Genomic DNA, 12,573 nt, shown 5'->3' on the forward strand with positions numbered 1-12,573 from the left:
TTTCTTTTGCAAATAGGGCACATAGGTTCTATGTTAATACCTATATTAGCTAGGTATTTTCTGTATGGTATCCTATTGTGTAGGCATTACCATAAAAAGAATTTTATCTTATTAGGACAATTTAGTTTCCAAATCCATTTATAATCCAGTTGGTTATTTAAAGGGGGGGGGGGGCAATTAGGTTGTAGCAAGTTTTTGTAGTGAAAAAATATTTTGTTGTTAGTGACCATATAGGAATATCACTTATTAATCCCTTCGAACGAATTCTAGCCTTAGAAATGTTTTCTTTGATGTCGTTTGGGATGTTAATAGATAGTTTAGTGAAATCCCATTTATGGACACTATAAATGTCCCTAATTTTCAGGGAGTAATCACTAATCGAGAGGGGGCCTTCAATAGGCCTTCATTGGACTTTTGTTGGCAAATATTTGACCATTTTATTGGGTGTATTTTTTTTTCTTTTCTATGGTAGTGGCCCATATAAAATCCCTTTGGACTTTATCAATATTTTTAAGGGTCTTTTTTGGTAGTAGGGTATATTGCATGTAGTGGTTTGGTGTTGAATTTAGGCACGAGTGATAATATTGTTCTTCACGCTATATTAATAAATCTCATTTTCCAATAAGCATAGTCTTGCCCTCATTTTGTCAATTATAAATTGATAATCCGCCGGTCTTGAATTTTTAATTAATATTGGGAATCCTATGTAGGTACCAAAAGTCTCACTCTTCTGTATACCTAAACTATTCGTATTATCATTAATCGTGTGAGGCAAGCAATTTTTTGAAAAAAGGATTTTTGATTTTGAAGCATTTATGCTTTATCCTGACAGATTACAAAAATAATCTAGACCAGTTTTAATGGCTTGGAATGATTTGTTATTTACTTTAGCCATTAATGCCAGGTCATCTGCAAAAAAACAAGTAAGAAAAGTTTGGGCTTTTTCTTCCTATAGTGATAGGATCCCATTTACGAATATCAACTTGATGATTAATATACCTAGACAACATCTCCAAACATAGGATGAAAATATAAGGTGATATAGGATCACCTTACCTTATCCCTCGACTTGGCTCAAAGAATTTTGTGATGGAGCCATTAACTAGTATTGCTATAGAGCTGGTTGAAATATAGTATAATAATAGTTTGGAGAATTTAGGAGGGAAGTTGAAGTATCTAAGGGTGCAATATACAAAAGACCATTCTAAACTGTCAAAAGCCTTTTCGAGATCAATTTTCAGGATCATATGGCCTTGTTTGCCTTTTAATCTTTTAGGTTGAAAACTAATTCCTGAATGATGATTGCATTATCAGAGACTCTTATATTATTCATGAAGCTAGCCTGGAAAGGACTAATAATTTGCTCTAGGTATGGTTTGAGGCGGTTTGCAAGAATTTTAGTAATTGTTTTGTAAATAGTATTACAAATGCCAATTGGTCTAAAGTTCCTGATGTTATTGGCATTAGGCATTTTTGGGATAAGGTAAAGATAGGTTCTATTTATGTCCCTAGGAATTTTTTGGTTTTTGAAAATATCATGACAAAGATTCATTACAGAATGTCCTATGATGTTCCAATATTTTTGAAAGAAAAAAAGGTGAAGGCCATCTTACCCCGGGGCTTTGAAAGGCTTGAATGAGAAAATTTCCCTCTTGATTTCAATATTTAATAGAGGATTGTCTAGTATAGTAAGGTCTAATTTATGATGAGTAGGATGGGTTTTCACGATATTATTCCAGTTTGTAGAAGAGTGAGAGGTGGTGAGAATATCCGTAAAAAAAATTTAAAACGTGTGACATGATCAAGTGGTGTTCATTAAGCCAATTTCCAACATCATCTTTAAAGTAGATAATTTTATTTATTCTTCTTCTATTTGATGCTGATATGTGGAAAAATCTGGTGTTAGCATCCCCTTCATTAAGCCACATTAGCCTAGATCTCATTTTCCAGTAATCCTCCTCTATTCTAAGGATGTCATTGTAGTCCTTCTTTAGATTATATTCTAACGTTTGAAGGAAGTCACTATGAGTATATTTACTAGATTTTTTACTTCTTCGGAGCCTTGATAGAATTTTTTTCCCCATTATATTACCAAAAATCCCGTCTTTCCACGACTTAATACTGTCCACCAAGTTTTTGCTAGCACTGCAATAGTCTACTCCATGCAAATTATTTCTAACAAGTGTTTGGAATTCATGATATTACACCAAAAAGTTTCTAATCGGAGAGGTTGTTCATGGTGGATTATCAGTATATAGTAATTTGTGGAATAGATTTCTAATTCATACTAAATGATGTATTTTGATTATTCAAATCATTGTGTAACAATAAGTAATTATACTAGATAATATTATATGCTTTGGTATAACTATATATGTAAAATTGAGTTAAAATTTTATTATGTTTGTTTACTATATATTTTGTATTTTAATTAAATAAAATAAAAAATAATAAAAGTCTTTTTCAATACATATTTAAGTTCATTTTTCTCTTTAAAATAATTATAAGATCTTGGTACTATCCTTTTTGGTAATTTGACATTCAAAAGCACCTTCTATAAAGATTGGCCAAACACAATTTGTTTACCAAATGTTGCAAAAAGTACTTCTTAAATGAATTGGCCAAACATAAACTTTTTTTTTAAAAAAGTACTTCTGATTTTTTTTTAAAATAGGCGAAATACATAAACCACCCCTTTAAGTTGTCCACAACGACCAAACAAATACCTCAATTGACCCCTTTATCATTTAGACACTTCAAGTGACTTTTAAGTAAATCAAATAGACACTCGAGTACAACAGACCAGATACGTGAGTTACACTTGCCTATGATGTGTCCAATGAGCCAATCAGTGAACGACACATGTAATTTATAATTAAAACTAAACACTTATAATTAACAAAAAAAAAAGAAAATGAATTTAAAGAAGAAAAAACATTTTCCCCTCACTTTTAACCAAAGCAGCGCCCCCCCCCACTTCATCTTCTTCCTTCCAGAACCAAAACCAGCGCCACCCCCACCCCCACTCCCACCCCTATTCATCTTCTTCCTTCTGCCCTTCTTCTGCGTCTCCTTCCCCTTTCCCTAGTTCATTCTCCATCCAATTAATTAAACACAGATCTTTCCATTAGACCCCTACCAACCTTCTTCTCCAACATGCCCTATACTCAAAATTTATACATCCATACTTCAAATTTAAATCTAAATCTTTCCATAAAACTAATACAAATATAAAACAAAAGAGAATAGCCAAAACAGAGAATCCACTATGGAATCATTGACCGACCTTGCCGGAAAAAGCTCATCTCTTTCACCGGAAAATTGACCTCCAAGCAAAGCCGAAAGAAACGATTCTACTGGAATGTCCAGTCTTCTTTCTCCGTCATTTTCTTGGTCATGAATTTGGGCTTATTTCATATTTGTTTCTCTAATTTATTATTTTGGTGTAAAATTATCGGTCGATTTAAATAATTGATTGTTGTTTGTGTGTTTCTGTTGGAATGAAGGTATTGTTAGATGAAAGAGGGTGTTTATCTAGTGGAGATTTGGTGGTTTTTCGCAGCTATTGTTGCTGCAATTTTGCTGCTTTTTTCGGCTAGCTCGGGATTAGTTTTGGCTCGACGGATATAGGTGAAGCTCTGGAGGTTATGGGCAGTAAGTTTTTTGATGAAAGGTGACATTTTTAGTGATTTAAGGTGGCTTAGTTGGAGCTTTAGTGGCTGATTTTCATGGAAGCTATGATGGTTTCATGGTGGGTTGTACTTGAAAGAAGAAGAGAGGCTAAGCTGAGGTATTTCATGTTTTTTCTTTTAAAAAAAAATTAGGCTGCAAAAATGTATCACGCGCTCAAAATTTGGTTAGCAATCACGCATATGCCACATCAGCGACATGTGTTTACTTGATCTGAGTAATAGAAACTTGAAGTGTCTAAATGATAAATGGGTCAATTGAGGTGTTTGTTTGGTCGTTGTGGACAATTTAAAGGCGTCGTTTATGTATTTCGTCTTAAAAATAAGCAAATTTTGACAGCTTGACCAAACGGGCTCGAAGACACATAAGGAAGAAAAAGGAGAAAAAGAAGAAGAAAATCTGACGAAAGGTTAAAAAAACTAAAATTTTCTTGGTGAGGTCAAATTATAAATGTGCGATCTTAAATATGTCCACCCAACATAATTTCCTAACCTAACCAATTAGAATAATTTCATCAAGCATAATGCCTAATGGCAAACTTCATCGTCACATAGGGACTGATCTCATGAGTTTATGTCTGCACTAAATGCTAAATAATGTTAGATTTATTGTCATGGATAGGAATAATGATTTTAATAAATAAAAAATAGAACGATTATCTAGCGTCCAAAATGATATCACCCACAAAATATTGAACGTTTACACATCCTAATATCTGGAAAATTTCCTGAAATTGTGTGGCAAGCCAACCCAAGTGTCATGCAATTTGCCTGAAGTTCGTGTTGCAATTCACACATCAGACAATTTCTCTTGAAGTTTTGAACCACATGAAGTTGAGGAGAGTTCTTGAAAGTTGAAATTCGAAGTGAATGTCGTATTTCAAAACTATGGTTAGCTTTCAACTACTTTACAAGAACTGGCCATATTATAAACAGTAGTCCTAAAAGTGGCTACCTGGTATCATTTTTGCGTTAGGGTCCAATACAATATGGCCCAAACAAACTAGATAGCCCTAGCCCAATAACTCCCAGGATTTCACCAACACCTTATACCCTAGAGTTCACTACAACAAAGAGTTCAAACATACATACGCCTAAGTTGTTTTGTTCCTCCATCGCCGTCTAGCAAAAAAAATGGTAAGCTACAGCCATAGATAGGCTCTCTTTCTCGACGATTTAGGATTTTGAGTTTAACGTTTGATTGTGGGAAATTGGTTGCAGGCTCCAAAGAAAGGTGTAGCAGTAGCAGCAAAGAAGAAACCAGTTCAAGCGAAAGTGGTGAATCCACTGTTCGAGAAGCGGCCAAAGCAGTTTGGGATCGGTGGCGCATTGCCGCCCAAGAAGGATCTGACCCGTTTCGTGAGATGGCCTCAGGTTGTTCGTATCCAGAGGAAAAGGAGGATTCTTAAGCAGCGTTTGAAGGTTCCTCCTGCTCTTAACCAATTCTCAAAAACCCTTGACAAGAATCTTGGTATGTTTTGAACCAAACAGCTTTGATTTTTGTTGAATCACTTGTTTGTATGTTGTCTATGAAAAGTTGCTGTCTTTGCGCTTTTGCTATGTGCATGATGTGAGATTTGTATTCTCTGTGAAAATGCTGTTTTATTAGGCAAAAGAACTTGAAATGTAGAATATTTGAGTCTTGGCTTCTGATTCAGGCATATATACAGTAACTAGTATACATTTCTACAGATGTGTAGGTGAATAGATCTACTTTATTCCGTGAATTGTAGCATGTAATATCAATGGCATGTTTTATGTTTAGGAATAAATAATGATGGTTCGTGACTTTTTGACTACTTGGTCATCTAAAAATGGCGTTGAATAGATGATTGCCTTCTGCTTTTGGCATGTCCAAGTAGAGCTTTATGTAGTCTTGGAACTTCTCCTTTTGTTTTTCTCTGTATTTTTACCTTGTCTCCTATTCGCTCACAAGGATAATGGATTAGTGTGGAATGTTGCTCATTCTCCCTATCGTTCTATTGGGGCAAATCTGCACTATATTTACTGGCCCTCAATCTACCTGGACGTAGCACGCTTCTCTCACCCTTCTCTTGCAACTTTTAGTATAATATATAGTACCTGACCTTAAGGTCACAAAAGAATTCTACTTCATTCTGCTTGTACTTGCTGTTTGAAGTTTCATGACAGCTGAACTGACGTTTACAATTGCTTTTCTTTTGAATATTCAGCCACGAACCTGTTCAAGATGCTATTGAAGTACAGGCCTGAAGACAAAGCTGCAAAGAAGGAGCGTCTCTTAAAAAGAGCTCAAGCTGAAGCAGAAGGGAAAACACCCGAGACTAAGAAACCTATTATTGTGAAATATGGTCTCAAGCACATAACCTACCTTATTGAGCAGGTTTGTTTTGGTGTAACAAAGCATTTGTAGTTTCCCAGTCGATCTTACTGTCAATTAACACAACTCTGTTGATGATACCTCTCCAGAACAAAGCACAGTTGGTGGTTATTGCTCATGATGTGGACCCAATAGAGTTAGTCGTGTGGCTGCCAGCATTGTGCAGAAAGATGGAAATTCCGTACTGCATTGTGAAGGGAAAAGCACGTTTAGGATCGGTATGGAACATGAGTTGTGCATGTATATATGGCTGTGCTTTCTTAATTGTATTAGATACTAATGATTGAGCATTGCTTTCAGATCGTGCACAAGAAAACTGCTTCGGCTCTATGCTTGACAACTGTGAAAAATGAAGATAAAATGGAGTTCAGCAGAATTTTGGAGGCAATCAAGGTATCTTACGTTAATAAATGATAAAATTGGCCGCTTGTTTTCTGTTGAGTTATCATTCTTTCGTGTAAATCTATTCAAGGATTTATGTTGTATTTTTGTTATACCTTTTTCAGGCAAACTTCAATGACAAGTATGAGGAAAACAGAAAGAAATGGGGCGGTGGTGTCATGGGATCCAAATCACAAGCCAGAACCAAGGCGAAAGAGAGGGTTCTCGCCAAGGAAGCAGCACAGAGAATGAACTAGAGCTTCTATTGTATGTTGCTGTTGGATTAAACCTCTACCTCTACCAATTTTGTGTTTTTGGTTCGCATGCTTGAGCAATGTTAGAGATCCTACGTGGATTAGACTTTTATATTTACTTTGTGTTACAGATTATGTTTTTATGCAAAAAGACTTTCCTACTTTGTCAGATGGCTGGTTGAGTTGGTTATGTACGAGGATAGTTTCTGAGTAGATGTTTTCTGTGTTTTTGGTTTTGTTTTTATGCAAAAAGACTTCCTAAAACGTTTCTACATTTGTTTATTTTTAAACTTATCATAAAGAGAGCAACGAGAAAATTATGAAATTTCATGTAATACATTGTATCTTATAGTTAAAGCACTGCAGTGGGCTGGTAAAAGAGTGATATATACTCAAAAGAATCAGATTGCAACAGTGGTAATATCGAAAATTCTAGTTTGATTTTTTATTCCCCCCCCCCTAATCCTGCCAGTATTTTGCTCACATTTAATGTATGCTGCTTCGGAAGATAAATAAATTCGATTTTGCATCTGATGGAATTCCAAGGCAGAAAATAAGAAATTCAGAAAGAGAACGGCAAAGATGAGAAAGCAAGTTGGAAAACTTGGTTTATTCACATTACCAATGTAAGAATTGTTGAAAAGTTGATCTCGATTAATTTCACATGACCTTTCTAAGAATTCTTGAAAAGTCCATCTCTATGTGTATTTTGGCTATACTACACTTATAACTTCGGAAAAGGGCCTAAAATATCCCTATCGTATAATAAATGAATTATATAAACCCTCGTCCATACATGTGGGTCCCTCATTAAGTGATGTACAACCTTTCATTTGGCCACATGGCTATGTGGGGTTGAAATTAAAATTGGGTATTTTTTGACCCATTTAACTAATTCGATCCACCCTTTATTACCTAGGTCAGTTCTTTTTACCTTATACCCACGACAAAATCCCTATTTTTTTTTTTTACCATTTCTCACATTTTGTCTATCTAATCCAGCAAATGGCAAGTTTAGGGTTTCTTTAGGGTTCCTTGTTTGCTCCGATTTAGTGCACACAAAATAGAAGCATCTTTGATTTTCATCATTATCTTGCAGTATCTTTTCGATTAAAGTAAGTATTTACAGTTTTAAGTTATAAATTTATAGGGCTGGGGAATATTTGGGAACCAACAAATTTTGTCTTTTGTATGTGATTTTTTAATGTTATTTGAGCTATTATTTTGTACCTTTCTATATTTATTTGTCTACTTTTATTTCTGGTGGTCCTTGTCATGTTGGTCCTACATATTAATGCTAGGTTTTTGTCGATTTGTATAATTAATTGATGGTGGGAATTCTATGTTTTTATTTATTGGTTGATATATTTATTGTTTAAGCATTGAATATTGCTGATGTGGTCTCATTTTGCTCTTTTTTTTTTATTGTTGTTGCATGTGATTTTATTTGAAGGATAATGGATAAAGTGAACTTGTATTTTAATTACGGGGCGAGTGGGTATTGGAACCTACATTATCTTATACTAAGAGAGATGTGCACATGTTGAGCGATTATGAAGTAGACCATCTCTCTTATATTGATTTGTGTAAAGAATACACTGAATTACTAGGATTTGTTAAAGTACAACAATTATTATTTATTGACCCATCTGTGAGGTATTTTTTGTTGGATGAGGATGAAGGGATTAGGAATCTTCCGCCCTAATTAATGATAGTTTTAGTAATGTAAATTTATTTGGTGTTGATCTTCTTGATGGTACTTTAAATATTCTTATATTTACCCAGCAAACTGATACAAATAGTATTCTTGTTGTTGTAGCTACTGACTGTAATAGTAGTGAAAATGATACAGATATAGAAAATATTGATAGTGATGCCCTAGGTTTATTTGAGAGGCAGAAGAAGTTTGAGAATACTGACCAACTTGACATGTATAAAATAGGAAAAAGGTATGACTTTTAAGGATCTTGCCGAAGCTAAGGAGGTTATTAGTTTTTATGTTGTTACTAATAAAAAGGTCCTTCATGTAGATAAGAGTGATAGGAGAAAACTTAGATACAAGTGTGAGATTAGGTGTCCCTTTAAATGTCTTATTTCTAAGGGTGGCGAAGATCAAATGGGAAAAAATAAAAACATGGAGGGATGAACATAATTGCGGTGAAGTATTTGAGAACAGAGGAGCTACTCATGCTGCTTTAGTACATTATTTTAAGAGAAAAAATCAAAATATACTAAGTTTAAGGTTAAAGAGATGAATGTTGATTTAGACGATAGATTTAGTTTGAATGTGAGTGATTTAAAATTAAAAAGGGTGAAGATAATGGTTTTAGAGAAATTGGAGGACAACTACTTGGATGAGTACAACAAGTTGGAGGCATATGCTCAAGAGTTGAGGAAAAGCAACCTTGGGACTGATGTGGTGATACAGGTATCAAAGGATACAATGGAGGAAGGTAAGAGAAGATTTTTTAGGATGTATGTCTGCTTCCAGGCCCTCAAGAGTGGCTTCAAAGCATGTTTGAGACCTTTTATAGGCCCGGATTGAACCTTTTTAAAAGGCAAATGCCAAGGCATGTTGTTAGTTGCTGTTACTCAAGATTCTTGCAAGCATGTGTATCCACTAGCTTGGGCTGTGGTGGAAAAGGAAACAAAAAGAAAAGAGAAATTTTCAGAAATCACTATTGTTTAGTGGCTATTAACTTTCTATAGCTATCATATACATAATTACTTCCTATAGCTACTATTCAGTTATTACGGTAGTGTATTCGTTGTTCTCGCTGCTGTATTCATGAATACAACAACAAAAAGTGCTTAAAAATCAGGGCAGTCCAACTGTGTGCGCATGTATTCACATGTATTTGAGCCATGTATTCATGAATACAGCAGCAAAAAGCGCCTAAAATCAAGGCAGTCTGGATGTATGTGCATGTATTCACATGTATTCACGTCATGTATTCATGAATACAATAGTAAAAAGTGCCTAAAATTAGGGCAGTCCAGCTGTACGCACATGTATTCATGAATACAATAGCAAAAAGCGCCTAAAATTAGGGTAGTCCGGTTGTACGCGTATGTATTCATATGTATTTGCATTGTTGTATTCATGAATACAGTAGTAAAAAGCACCTAAAATCAGGACAGTCCAGCTGTACGCGCATGTATTCACATGTATTCGCGCCATGTATTCATGAATATAGTAACGACAATCACCTTAAAAATAGGTATGTCCAGCTGTCTAAGAGAGGGAAAAAATATAAATAGCGTATTTCACACCTCAATGGTAGTATATACCATAAATACTTATTTTGCTATATAATATAAAAGATAACTATAGAAAATAATATTTTAAAATAATTTTAATTTATAATAAATATGGTGTATACCTTTGTTATAGGAGGTAAAATCTCCAAAAGAAAATGGCAGTGGTTCATGGAGAACTTGAAGGCTTCTTTGGACTTGAAAGATATGGTGAAGGGTATACATTCATGTAAGATATGCAGAAGGTATGTTGCCATAATTTCAGAATTTTTTTGTTCAAGGTTATGTTATTTAGTTTGTTAATATAATGTTGCTTCATGTGCAGGGTCTATTAGATGATGTAAGTAATCTATGTCCACAATCATATCATATATATTGTGCAAGACATATTGAAGCAAACTAGAGCAGAAATTGGAAGACCGATGAGATGAAAAAATTAATATGTTGGTGTTCTTGGAGCACATATGAGGAAGAATTTAAGAATATGTTGAAACAATTAGGTGAAGTATCTGAGGATGTTGTGAGAGACTTGTTGAAATATCTACTAGTAAGCTGATGTAGAGCTTACTTTTATACCCAATGTAAGAACCAATGGTGGACAACAACTTTAATTAGTCTTTCAACTCTTGGATTCTTGAAGCTAGACATAAGCCAATTGTGAAGATGCTTGAGGATATAAGAGTAAAGGCGAATTATTTTTACCTTTTATGTTTACTGCTTGTTAATTTGTCTGCTGTTGACTAATTATTCTTCATGTTTACTGGTTGATAATTAAAGGTGATGAATCACCTAAAGGATAGAGCTAATACAACAACAACAACAACCTAGTGAAATCCCATTAGTGGGGTCTGGGGAGGGTAATGTGTACGAAGACCTTACCCCTACCCCGAAAGAGTAGAGAGGCTATTTTCGAAAGACCCTCGGCTCAAGAAGACAAAAAAACAATATTAGTAACACCACAGAAATAATATGAAAAAAGAAAAAAATATGAAAAATAAGAACAACATGAAATCAAGAAGAATGATACAAAGCAATAGTATCCCTACCAAACTAGTCTCACAAAGTTATGGCATAGGACAAGACTCAACTACCTCCTAACCTACAACCCTAATACTCGATCTCTATATGCTCCTATCAAGTGCCATGTCCTCGGAAATATGAAGCCTCGCCATATCCTACCTAATCACCTCCCCCCAATACTTCTTAGGCCGCCCTCTACCTCTTCTCCTGCCCTCCACAAGTAGCCGTTCGCACCTCCTTACCGGAGCATCTGGGCTTCTCCTCTGAACATGCCCGAACCACCTAAGCCTTGCTTCTCGCATCTTGTTATCAATGGGAGCCACACACACCTTCTCCCTAATATCATCATTCCTAATCTTATCCATCCTAATATGCCCACACATCCACCTCAACATCCTCATTTCTGCTACCTTCATCTTCTGGATATGTGATTTCTTAACCGACCAACACTCAACCCCATACATCATGGCCGGCCTAACCACCGCTTTATAGAACTTACCTTTGAGTATTAGTGGCGCTCTCTTGTCACACAATACTCTAGATACTAACCTCCACTTCATCCATCCTACCCTGATACGATGTGTAACATCCTCGTCGATCTCCCCTCCCCCTTGGATAACCGACCCAAGGTACTTGAAGCTGTCTCTACTCGGGATGACCTGTGATTCAAGCCACACATCCACGCCCACTTCCTTTTGCTCAGCGCTGAACTTACACTCCAGGTATTCCATCTTTGTCCTGCTAAGCTTGAAACCCTTAGATTCAATAGCTTGTCTCCAAACCTCCAGCCTCTTGTTAATACCGGTTCGCGACTCATCAATCAGAACTATGTCATCGGCGAATAGCATGCACCATGGCACATCCCCTTGAATGTGATGTGTTAACTCGTCCATCACCAGGGAGAATAGGAACGGACTGAGCGCAGAACCTTGGTGTAACCCCATAACAACCGGAAAATCCTCAGAGTCGCCTCCTACTGTCCTAACCCGAGTCTTTGCCCCATCATACATGTCCTTAATCGCCATAATGTAGGGAACTGACACGCCTTTTGCCTTCAAGCTTCTCCAGAGAACTTCTCTAGGAACCTTGTCATATGCTTTTTCTAGGTCAATAAACACCATGTGCAGGTCTTTCTTCCTATCTCTGTGTTGTTCAACCAACCTCCTAACAAGGTGTATAGATTCTGTAGTAGAACGACCCGGCATGAAACCAAACTAGTTATCGGAAACAGACACCGTCATCCTCAACCTTGCTTCAACCACCCTCTCCCATACTTTCATAGTATGACTCAGTAATTTGATACCCCTATAATTGTTACAACTCTGGATATCACCCTTGTTCTTATACAGTGGGACCACCGTACTTCACCTCCACTCATCCGACATCCTCTTTGCCTTAAAAATAACATTCAACAACCTAGTCAACCACTCCAAACCTGCTTTCCCCACACACTTCCAAAATTCTACCGGAATCTCGTCAGGCCCGGCCGCTTTGCCCCTACTCATCTTACTCATAGCTCCCACGACCTCCTCAACCTTGATGCGCCTGCAGTACCCATAGTCACTGTGACTCTCGAAATGCTCCAATTCACCGAGCACAATATCCCGATCCC

At 36.2% G+C, this 12,573-nt stretch overlaps 1 protein-coding gene across 1 annotated transcript; it reads left to right on the forward strand.

Moving 5' to 3' along the window:
- Window positions 1–4,718: 4,718 nt before the first annotated feature.
- Window positions 4,719–6,896, forward strand: LOC104222388 (large ribosomal subunit protein eL8y-like). The gene is made up of 6 exons (XM_009773621.2): window positions 4,719–4,826; window positions 4,911–5,160; window positions 5,882–6,051; window positions 6,138–6,266; window positions 6,349–6,441; window positions 6,555–6,896. The coding sequence occupies exons 1-6, from the start codon at window positions 4,824–4,826 to the stop codon at window positions 6,684–6,686; spliced, it is 777 nt and encodes a 258-aa protein (XP_009771923.1). The 5' UTR covers window positions 4,719–4,823; the 3' UTR covers window positions 6,687–6,896.
- The last annotated feature ends 5,677 nt before the right edge of the window (window positions 6,897–12,573 follow it).

Source organism: Nicotiana sylvestris, chromosome 3 (genome assembly GCF_000393655.2).
Source record: "Nicotiana sylvestris chromosome 3, ASM39365v2, whole genome shotgun sequence".
Lineage (NCBI taxonomy): Eukaryota > Viridiplantae > Streptophyta > Magnoliopsida > Solanales > Solanaceae > Nicotiana > Nicotiana sylvestris.

Bases quoted from the DNA above. Each gene is read 5' to 3' on its own strand.
- LOC104222388 (XM_009773621.2), top strand. The intron at 6,052-6,137 runs GTTTGTTTTGGT...ATACCTCTCCAG, and splicing joins TAACCTACCTTATTGAGCAG to AACAAAGCACAGTTGGTGGT. The intron at 6,267-6,348 runs GTATGGAACATG...CATTGCTTTCAG, and splicing joins GAAAAGCACGTTTAGGATCG to ATCGTGCACAAGAAAACTGC.